Raw genomic sequence first — 10,192 nt, 5'->3', positions numbered from 1 at the left:
GGCCGTGACGACAGGCCGTGACGACAGGCCGTGACGACAGGCCGTAACAACAGGCCGTGACGACAGGCCGTAACAACAGGCGGTCTGGTGGACAGGGAACAGACGGCACATGATGTCACTTGATGGAGTTTTAAAGACCCCGAGAAAGGGACTCTTACTTTGTTGATCTGATGTATTTCCTGTTGAAACAGGATCTCAGCCTGCGTTCCAAATCACATACTTATACTTTTTACTTTTAGTAGGTACTGCAGCTGCCCTTACAAAGTATGTAGTTTAGTATGAAATATGCATGCATATGCATACTATTTGAACACACTACATACATCGTCCCTGACCTCCGACCCTCTCGCTCACTTCCTCCTCCGTCCGTAGCGCCACATTTGAATGTTGTTGTCAAAATGCTGGTGCTGTTTCATACTGCGCTGTCCTCTGTCTGATTTCTGATCTTCTGTCTTCCTGTCACTGCTGCTGTCTCTGAGCGAGTTTTGTGCGATATGTGTGTTTTGTTGTCGTCCGTATGTGGGCGTGGCTTGTACACGCAACTCAGTCAGTGCGACATAACGTCCGCTGTGCAAAGGATTGTGGGTCAGAATGGCCAGAGCAGCATGCTGACATGCAGACTGTGAAATCTGAACAGATGTAGTAGAACATCCTGGTACTCTTGGCATACTGCATCTGACACACTATGTATTGGGACATACTCATTCTTTTTTTTCCCTACTAAATAGTATGGTAGTGTGGGTATTGGAACGCAGGGTCAGTTTGGGAGAGAGACACTTTTATTTTGAAGGGGCAGGTGGATGTGAGGTCATTGCAGGAGGTTCTGTGTGTAACTGATGTTCCTCTGGACCAAAACATGGAACGCTCCTGCACAGGGTTCCACGTGTGTCTCTGTGACGGACCTTTAATTACACAGTTAATTGAGAGACGGATGGTAAACGGACGGACAACGAGGAAGACGCAGACGCACACGACCTGATGGTCAGCAGGAACAGACGGAGAACCTGCAGAACGTCAGCTGTCCGTCACACGCCGCCGACCAACCACAGAACCAAAACACTACAGAAAACATTTAGAGTAATAATTTACATTTGTCTTTGTCTTTTAGATCTTGAGTCGTAGTCGTCAGCGAGCTGCTCAGTTTAAATATGAAACGTTCCACTTTAAGGATTTGATTGTTTTCATGTCATCTCATTTTTATTTATTTTTGGAAATTTGTCAACTTGTTCTGTCTTTTTATCATTTTATATATAGTTTTGTGTCTTTTTCTCCAATTTGTCAAGTTTCTTGACAATTTCAGCTTTTCCCAGCAAATTCACTTCATTTCTTTAAAGAAAAGGAACCATTTTTTGATGGTTCTTTAAAGAACTTCAGCAAAAACAGGTTCTTTAACCCCTTTTAGACTAATGTCGCGAATTCGCCACAAACCACCTCCGGTCTTAATGCAGCCGAGGTGGTGTGTGTATCCCATTAATGCTGTTGATGCATATTTCACACATACCAAGATTTTTATTGGAAGCACTCTACAGCCAATCATTTAGCATCTGCTTGAAGGCAAAAACACAAACAATTTATTTGTGTAGATAATTGTAAATAAATTCAGGCAGTAAGGGGGTAAAGGACCATTTTTAAGAAAGTTCTTTGTGGACGCAACTGCTTCAGTAAAGAACCTTGTTTAAATGGTTCTTTATATTATTATTATATTATATTAGTAGTTTTTCAGAATAAAAGGTTCTATGAGCATTTCTCCCGGTTTTCTGATGGTTTATAGAGCGAGACATTAATCCATTCACTGAGGAAATAATCTGCACATTAATCCACAAGGAAAAGAATTGTTAGCTGCTGCCGCCACCGAATAACTCCAATAAACATGAAGAACCTTTAGCACTTTAAAGAACCACAGAGGGTGTGTGGAGAACCAGCCCCTAAATAAAGAGGCTCTTCAGCTGCTGATGGTTCTCTGTGGAACCACAGAGCGTTTTGAGGAACCCGTGTTTCTCTGAGCCGACTGCAACTTCATTTTTATTTTTTATCCAACAGAACTGTCTCTGTTCACAGGAGATTTGTGGTTCCACCGTTCTGCGTTGTGGAAGAATGATAATATTTGTAAACATTATATTTGCATTATATTTTATTATTTATTATATTACATTATATTTATAACAAAAAATAAGAATGAAATAAAATAATAAACAATACATGTAAACATGTACTTTTTTTTCCTTGGAGAGAGTTCACAACATTTTCACTTTGTCCATGGAAACATGAGATTTGGCTGCTTGTTGCCAAATTCCATTTTCACTGACATCACTTAATGAATTTAAAACGGAAATGGAAGGTGGCAGCAACTAAACATTTTCAGCGTTTTACAGTGAGTTTATTGTCGTACACGTGTTTTTATTTTTATCACTTATCTTTTCTTTCTGCACTGGGTTTGTTGTTGTTGTTGTTGTTGTTGTTGTTGTTTGTTGTCTCTCTGCTCTGCCTCGGGCTCCAGCTGCCCGTCAGGCGGTCTGCTGCTCGCTGTGATTTAATTTTATATTAATTTATAATTTTACAGAATTATTTTGTATTGTAAATTTAGTGTGTCTAATTAATGTACTTAACCCTAACCCTGAATTTAATCAAATATAAGAGAAAAAAAAAGAAGAAGAAAAAAGGAAACTGCGTGACGGCGCCAGCACTTCCGGGTCAGAGTCTTCATTTTGGACCCCGGAAGCGGAAGCTCTTTCCTTTTCTGTTTCTGCTTGGAAGAGACGCACAGAGGTATGTCGCTCCCGCCGCTCAATCCGCTCCGATCCGCTCCTCCGGCGGCCATCAGCGGCTCCGTGACGGCCGCAGCGCCGCCGCTCCGTCTCTGCTCTCCGTGTGTGTGCGTATCGTCGCTGTCGGTGCTCCGGCCCGGAGGTTTGATGAGGTTTGTCCGGGTCCGGTCGGCGGGGGCCGCGGGAGGCCGCCGCCATGTTGGCTCTCCGGAGGCGGTTCAGACTCAGTTTCAGCTCTAAAATGTGTTTTAGTGAAGTGAAGCCCGGCTTGTGTGTGTCTCTGGGTGTCTCTCTCTCTCTTGGTGTGTGTGTGGAGGAGTGTGTGTGTGCCTGGCTGGCACCGCTGGGCCGGCCGGGTCACGGGTTAGCATGCTAGCAGAGCCGGAGCTCGGTCCCGCCGCATGGAGGCAGCAGCTGCCGGCGGCCGCGGCGGGACGGAGCCCCGCGGCGGGACGAGGCTGCTGCCCTCCCGCTTCTCAGCAACACTCAAAGATCAGATATCCGACTTCCGTCCACGTTAGAAAGGGTTAAATCTCTTCAGCATGCATGAGGTCTGCAGGTGGAGGTCAGAGGTCATCAGTAGGAGCTAAACAGAGGAGGTGAACATGTGAAAACCGGGAACCAGAGTGTCCAGTTATTCCAGTTATAAACCTGAAGAAACACGTGTGTGTGTGTGAAAGAGTGTGTGAGGCTGTTCCCATGTGCAGTTCGGTGCAGCAGGGAGTTTTTTGGTGTTCTGATGTTGTGGGTAAGGTGTTGTAAAATGGTGTGTGTGTGCAGACTGGGGCCTAAACAGTCTTGGAGCTGCATCAGTTGCTTTGACTGGAAAGCTGAGACTCTTGTGGATTCAATGAGCCACATTTGATTCCTGTGTGATGATGTTGGCCCCCATAGCAGCCATTTCACTGCAGGCACAGACTTTTGTCACACTGGACGTCGCTGGAGAACATGAATCCCAGTCTCACGTTAAGTTGTAGTGTGAAGGTGGGAGGTGAGCGCGGTCGCAGCTCCGGTGGTTGGACGCCGTTTGGCTCGCTGTGCGCCGGCTTTCTGCTCGTCACCCGTGTTTTCCTGTAGGAGGGAAAGTGAGCTTGTTCAGGTTTGAAAGGGTTAAAGTTGACTGACGTTAAAACACCAGATCTTTGTCCAGAGTGGAGTTTGAAGTTTTGGTGCAGCCGGATTAAATGTAATCTAGGTTTAAAGTGGAAGTGAAACAGATGTGAATTAGGGCAGAACAGCATCGTTATCTAGATATGAACATGCAAACGGCGACGATGTGGATGATGTCAGATTGAGGGTCAGTGTTAAGCTGAGGCGCTGATCGCTCTGACCGATAAAACATGAAGTCACTGCGTTTTCTACGTCCGCTTGGTATCATGATGGTTTTTTAGAAATTGTCATTGCAGTTGGTTTGTAATCTGTGAAGCTGCAGCGTCTCGTATCAACATCCAGGTGTTTGTCATGAATTTCCAGGTGTGACATTTTGGTCGCATTTTGCGGCGCTGCTGTAAATGTAATCTGGATTAAGAGTTAATCTGTGTGAAAGTGACGGTGGCCTCCTGTGTTGCAGACCATGGCTCCTCGCAAAGGGAAGGAGAAGAAGGAGGAGCAGGTGATCAGCCTGGGTCCTCAGGTCGCCGAGGGAGAAAATGTGTTCGGAGTCTGCCACATCTTCGCCTCCTTCAACGACACCTTCGTCCACGTCACCGACCTGTCCGGGAAGTGAGTCCACACGCTGACAACACGCAGACAACACGCTAACTCATCCATGTCATGTTTAATCTGGTGTTTGTCTGATTCCTCACAGACGTGACGAGGTTAAAGTCGCACGTTCATAAGAAAAAAACACTGTCAGATTTTTAGGTTGTAGATTTAAGAGAAAAACCGTGAAAACTCGCTCTTCTCCTTTGACTCAAGTGGTAAATTCATGAGACACAAACTCAAAGTTCTTAGATTATAACGTGGCAGAATATTAAAGAAAAACCTGGTAAAACTGTTTGTCCTCCTCCTGTGGGATCCAGTCAGAAGGAAATCCTGCTGGTCTGAGTCCAGAACCCCAACCTCCTCCTCAGCATCTGGACTCTGAAGAGACGTTGCTGTGACTTGGGCCGATTCAGAAGAAAACAATCTGCTGATTCTGGGCTCAGATCAGCAGGATCTCCTTGTTCCTGAATCCCATGTCAGAGTAGAATCTGCTGAGGGGATCAGCTGCAGGCCTGAGACACGGCCAGCAGGGGGCAGCACAGGTGGAGCCACAGACAGCGAGGAAAAATAGTTTTTCTTACAAATTTACAACTTTCATCTCAGAGATTGAGCTGTTTTTCCTCTGAATATTCTGCAGCTGCTGTGGACAAGATGAAGTTGGTTTCACATTGGAGCTGGGATTATATCTGTAATAAAGACTAAATATTCTGAGATTTAATTTTTAATATCCTGGCAGTAAAGCGATGCTGTGGTCAGTTGTCTTTGCCTTGAACATGTCAAAGCGCCAACAGTTGTCCCTTTAATTTCACAACAATATCAAATGATGGAGGTCGGAGGTTTGGTTCGACTCGTGACCCCCAAGAATCAAACTGAAAGGTTGCGCGCCTTCTGATTGGCTGTCTGTTTCCAGGGAGACAATCTGCCGCGTGACCGGCGGGATGAAGGTGAAGGCGGACAGAGACGAGTCGTCGCCGTACGCCGCCATGTTGGCAGCGCAGGACGTGGCACAGCGCTGCAAGGAGCTGGGCATCACCGCCCTGCACATCAAACTGAGAGCCACCGGAGGAAACAGGTGAGGCCCCGCCCACTCACCTGACTCACCTGACTCACCTGACTGACTGGACTCAAGTCAGCCTGTGGTTTACACTGTGTGTGTGTTTCAGAACGAAGACCCCCGGCCCCGGGGCCCAGTCGGCGCTGAGGGCCCTCGCCCGCTCTGGCATGAAGATCGGACGCATCGGTAACCCAACACACACACACACACACACACACACACTTTGACATACTTCAGATTATAGATGTGTGTTCTTGTTGAGCTGTTGAAGCTCTGCAGCCACACAGAAGCCTGACCTCTCTCTCTGTGTGTGTGTGTGTGTGTGTGTGTGTGTGTGTGTGTGTGTGTGTGTGTGTGTGTCTTGCAGAGGATGTGACTCCCATCCCGTCAGACTCCACCAGGAGGAAGGGCGGTCGCCGCGGGCGCCGTCTGTAAACTGTTTCTGCTGGACTTTTTTTTTCCAAACAATAAACCAACAGTTAACTGAGCTCCGCCTCCTGTCTGTTCTGTTCAGCCAATCAGAGAGCAGGAAAAAGACCAAACGTTCACTCTCTGTGCACATGATATCACACAGATATTTAAATAGTGAATTAAAAGGTTACTATATATATTATGTATATATAGTAACCTTTTAATTCACTGTTTAAATATCTGTTCTGGCGTTTATTCCTTATTAGCGCATATCAAATCAGATAATGTGTGATATGCATGTGTAAACAGAATAATTCAAAGAACTTGTAATTGACTTTTTTTCTTGTCTTTGTGTGTGTAATCAACTTGTGAATTTTTATAGTGAAATCTGAAAGTAAAATGTTGATCCCCTTTCCCCTGTGTGTTAAAAACAGTGTTTTTTGGTAATATGTGGTCATAAATAGGTGATTTTCAAAACTTTCCACCAATGGGATTTCTTGGGACTTTTCTCTTGCAATTTGTCCTAGGTTGACCCCAATTTTGGCCTAAAATTACTGGACTATAAGAATCTAGATCAGTTTAATCCCAAAACTCAGGATAATCTTGATCCCACCCTGAGGCCAGACTCCTCCAGGAACAGGAAGCCGCTTGCTGGCAGATTTAATCCCGTCTGGAGTTTCAGAGAGAAATGAAAACTCAGTGTGTCCACATGGACTTGATGAGGTGGAGCGAAGTAGATCACTAATGATTTCTTTCATTACCAAGTCAGCTCTGATTGGTGGGACTAAAAACTCTCAGATTATCCAATCTGACAGGGTTTTGGAAACCATATCCTTCTGACCCTAAATCTGATCACTCACTCTGATCCACATTTTTTCAGTTTCAGGTTGAATCAGTTTTGGCCTCCTGGTTCAGTTTTTTAATCTTTTAGGAAAGTTTTTTTTTTTCTTCCCTCCATGTTTGTTCTGTCAGGTGGGTCCAGGGAGGCAGTACCTGCTGTCGGCCACCAGGTGTCGCTCTGACACTGAGGGTGAACAGTCTCTCTGATCAGGGGCTTTCTGTCCGCTCTTGTCTTCATGCACCAAGTCTTTATTCTTGTTTATGAACCCTGTGAGACCTGGGAGGAAGCCCATTTCTCTCAAACACGAGGAAAAAAGGCAGCGAGAAACGACCCAAAAACCTGCAAGAAACTAGACCTAAAAAGACCCCAAAACACTAATAATTAAATAAAAAAATTAAAATTAGGTAAATGACCAGCAAACTGTATTTCCAATTATATAATTCAATTTATGCTACAAAAAACACTCATCTTTTATTTTCAGGTCATTTTCTTGTAACTTGGTATGAATTTGTGGCTCCTCCTGTGGAGCTGCTCAGGTTTCAAAGGGTTAATGACGAGAACGAGTCACCGTGTGTGTGTGTGTGTCTTTGGGCGCTGCGTACCCTTTTCTTCCCATCATGCAGCGCTCTCACCCTTGGGATTGTGGGTGGTGAGCGGGACGAGGCCCAGCAGGAGGTTTTTAAAGGTTGGAGTTTAAAGAGCGGCGTGGTGCCGGCGGCGACGCGGCGCTCGCCTGAAAGGACACCTCCTGTTTCCTGTCTCCGTTTTACCCAGCTGCCCGCCTGGCGCCGAGGGGGCGGGGCTCCTCGTGACGCCAGGCGGCCTCATTTTCCTGACCAAACTCAGAGACACTAAACACAACACAGAAACCCTGGTTCAGCTCGTGGACGGGTCAGAGGTCACGGGGCTCGTTAGGGGAGGCGGGAGACGCAGAGTTTCATCTCGAAGCTTTATTGAACATTTCATCGACAGAGCAGAATACATGTGTGGATCGTTGCCGTGACGACCGCTGCTCCTCCCAGCCGGCAGCGAGTTTCACTTTAAAGATAGAATCGTTAAAAAAACACAGAGCAGAAAAAAAATATAACAAAAGATGAAGGCAACTGTAACTTTTTACCCATAATTCCCTGTGGCTTCTCCTGGTGCGTAGGGCTACAGGTGTGTGTGTGTGTGTGTGTGTGTGTGTGTGTGTGTGTGTGTGTGTGTGTGTGTGTGTGTGTGTGTGTGTGTACATGTACACTGAGTGTGTTACTCCTCAGACTTAAGGCTCTGCTTCTCCTGCACCTCACCATCCCGCTCCTCCTCCTCCTCCTCCTCTTCCTCCTGCTCTTTCTCCTCTTTCTCCCCTCCCTCCCCCTCCCCCTCTTCCTCCCCCGCCCCCTCTCCCTCCCCCTCCCCCTCCTCCTCCCCCCTCTCCTCGCCCTCCTCTCCCAGGGGGGAGGTGCAGGTCTCTCCATCATAGATGATGTCTTCAGGGTTTGGCGCCGGGGGACAGAATTCGTCCTCTGGCAGGATCTTGTGGAAGATGGCCTCTGCCTGCAGACAGGCGGTGACAGGGATTAATATGGATTAGGATTATTCATATTATTATTAATGTCATCAGCCTCATCAACAGCTAGCTGATGTTATTAACGAGCGGTGGCGGCGTCCCGGTTCAACCTGATTCTGGGGGGAGTTCGACCTCGATGCCCCAAAGTCCCAACTGTGTGTTTCTGACTGTGTTTCTGACTGTTTCTGACTGTGTTTCTGACTGTGTTTCTGACTGTTTCTGACTGTGCGTTTGTGTGTTTCTGACTGTGTTTCTGACTGTTTTTGTGTTTCTGACTGTGTTTCTGTTTCTGTGTTTCTGACTGTGCGTTTGTGTGTTTCTGACTGTGTTTCTGACTGTTTCTGACTGTGTTTCTGTTTCTGTGTTTCTGACTGTGCGTTTGTGTGTTTCTGACTGTGTTTCTGACTGTTTCTGACTGTGTTTCTGACTGTGTTTCTGACTGTGTTTCTGACTGTGCGTTTGTGTGTTTCTGACTGTGTTTCTGACTGTTTTTGTGTTTCTGACTGTTTCTGTTTCTGTGTTTCTGACTGCGTTTGTGTGTTTCTGACTGTGTTTCTGACTGTTTCTGACTGCGTTTCTGACTGTTTTTGTGTTTCTGACTGTGTTTCTGTTTCTGTGTTTCTGACTGTGCGTTTGTGTGTTTCTGACTGTTTCCAACTGTATTTCTGTGTTTCTGACTGTGCGTTTGTGTGTTTCTGACTGTGTTTCCAACTGTATTTCTGTGTTTCTGACTGTTTCCGACTGTGTCTCTGTTTGTGTTTCTGACTGTTTCCGACTGTGTCTCTGTTTGTGTTTCTGACTGTTTCCGACTGTGTTTCTGACTGTGTTTCCGACTGTGTGATTCCAACTGTTTCTATATTTCTGACTGTTTCTGACTGTGTTTCTGACTGTGTTTCCGACTGTGTTTCTGTGTTTCTGACTGTTTCTGACTGTTTCCGACTGTGTTTCCGACTGTGTTTCCAACTGTTTTTCTGACTGTTTCCGACTGTGTTTGTGTATTTCCGACTGTGTGTTTCTGACTGTTTCTGACTTTGTGTTTCTTACTGTGTGTTTCCAACTGTGTGTTTCTGACTGTTTCTTACTGTGTGTTTCCGACTTCCCCAGACTGAGACCAGATGTTGGACACCATTGAAGTGAAATTTCCCCACCGTGGGACTAATAAAGGAATATCTTATCTTATCTTATCTTATCTTATCTTATCTTATCTTACATCCACTGGTTCAGTTGCTATGGGTAGCATTTCCTGTTATCTTAGCATAAAGACTCGGTATCCAACAGCATTTGTCTGGCGAAGTCGGGAAACGTTGGAATGTTCCTTTAAATGCTGAACTCGTGGCTGTGTTGTGTCTGCAGTGTGACTCATGAGGTTCTGTTCAGGTGCTGTGACGGCGTGGGCGCTGCTCAGGCTCCAGGTGCATCTCACCTGGCCGATGGCGTGCTGGTGTCCCAGGCCGCCGTCCGGACCCGAGCACACGTACACGTTGGACGGCAGGTCGTGACCTTCGACCTCCACCGCTGAGCCGTCGGCCATGTTGAAATACAGACACCAGAGGACAGACGGGCGTCCCTCTGCACACAGACAGACAGACAGACAGACAGACAGACAGACAGACAGATTGTGTTGACAAATCATGATGCGTCCAGCTGAGTATTTTTTGCTGTTCTTTACTATAATATAGCTTTCTTCAATTTTTTTTTAAATTTAAAATATTTCAAATTTTGTGCTTTTTTAAAAAAAAAAAAAATAATAATAATAATACAATATTTGTAAATTCAAAGCAAGGTTTGCGTTTTGTGTACAAAATGTAAATTTTCAAATTTACTGCAAATGAATATGGGCCTTGAAAAATCAATACCTCAGGACAGAC

General features: G+C 45.8%; 2 protein-coding genes across 3 annotated transcripts in view; one reads left to right on the top strand and one right to left on the bottom strand.

The window, feature by feature from the left end:
* Window positions 1–2,648: 2,648 nt before the first annotated feature.
* rps14 (ribosomal protein S14) lies at window positions 2,649–6,011 on the top strand. The gene is made up of 5 exons (XM_030068500.1): window positions 2,649–2,766; window positions 4,336–4,487; window positions 5,380–5,541; window positions 5,633–5,709; window positions 5,891–6,011. The coding sequence occupies exons 2-5, from the start codon at window positions 4,339–4,341 to the stop codon at window positions 5,956–5,958; spliced, it is 456 nt and encodes a 151-aa protein (XP_029924360.1). The 5' UTR covers window positions 2,649–2,766; window positions 4,336–4,338; the 3' UTR covers window positions 5,959–6,011.
* A 1,803-nt stretch (window positions 6,012–7,814) lies between these two features.
* chm (CHM Rab escort protein) overlaps window positions 7,815–10,192 on the bottom strand; it is a 33,936-nt gene continuing 31,558 nt past the window's right edge. The window contains exons 16-18 of one of the 2 annotated variants that reach the window (XM_030068449.1): window positions 9,748–9,893; window positions 8,008–8,311; window positions 7,815–7,947 (exon numbers count right to left, since the gene is read on the bottom strand). In XM_030068449.1, coding sequence (XP_029924309.1) covers window positions 8,024–8,311; window positions 9,748–9,893 — 434 coding nt within the window. In that variant the 3' untranslated portion in view covers window positions 7,815–7,947; window positions 8,008–8,023. Of the gene's footprint in view, window positions 8,312–9,747; window positions 9,894–10,192 lie in introns of both variants that reach the window. The other variant, XM_030068448.1, reaches the window with a different exon arrangement.

Source organism: Myripristis murdjan, chromosome 14 (assembly GCF_902150065.1).
Source record: "Myripristis murdjan chromosome 14, fMyrMur1.1, whole genome shotgun sequence".
NCBI classification, from domain to species: domain Eukaryota; kingdom Metazoa; phylum Chordata; class Actinopteri; order Holocentriformes; family Holocentridae; genus Myripristis; species Myripristis murdjan.
This window is presented reverse-complemented; position numbering and strand designations above follow the sequence as displayed.

Excerpts from the sequence above, each read along its gene's own strand:
- rps14 (XM_030068500.1), top strand. The coding sequence starts at position 4,339 with ATGGCTCCTCGCAAAGGGAAGGAGAAGAAGGAGGAGCAGGTGATCAGC. Across the intron at positions 4,488-5,379 it reads GTCACCGACCTGTCCGGGAA|GGAGACAATCTGCCGCGTGA; the intron begins GTGAGTCCACAC and ends GTCTGTTTCCAG. Across the intron at positions 5,710-5,890 it reads CATGAAGATCGGACGCATCG|AGGATGTGACTCCCATCCCG; the intron begins GTAACCCAACAC and ends TGTGTCTTGCAG.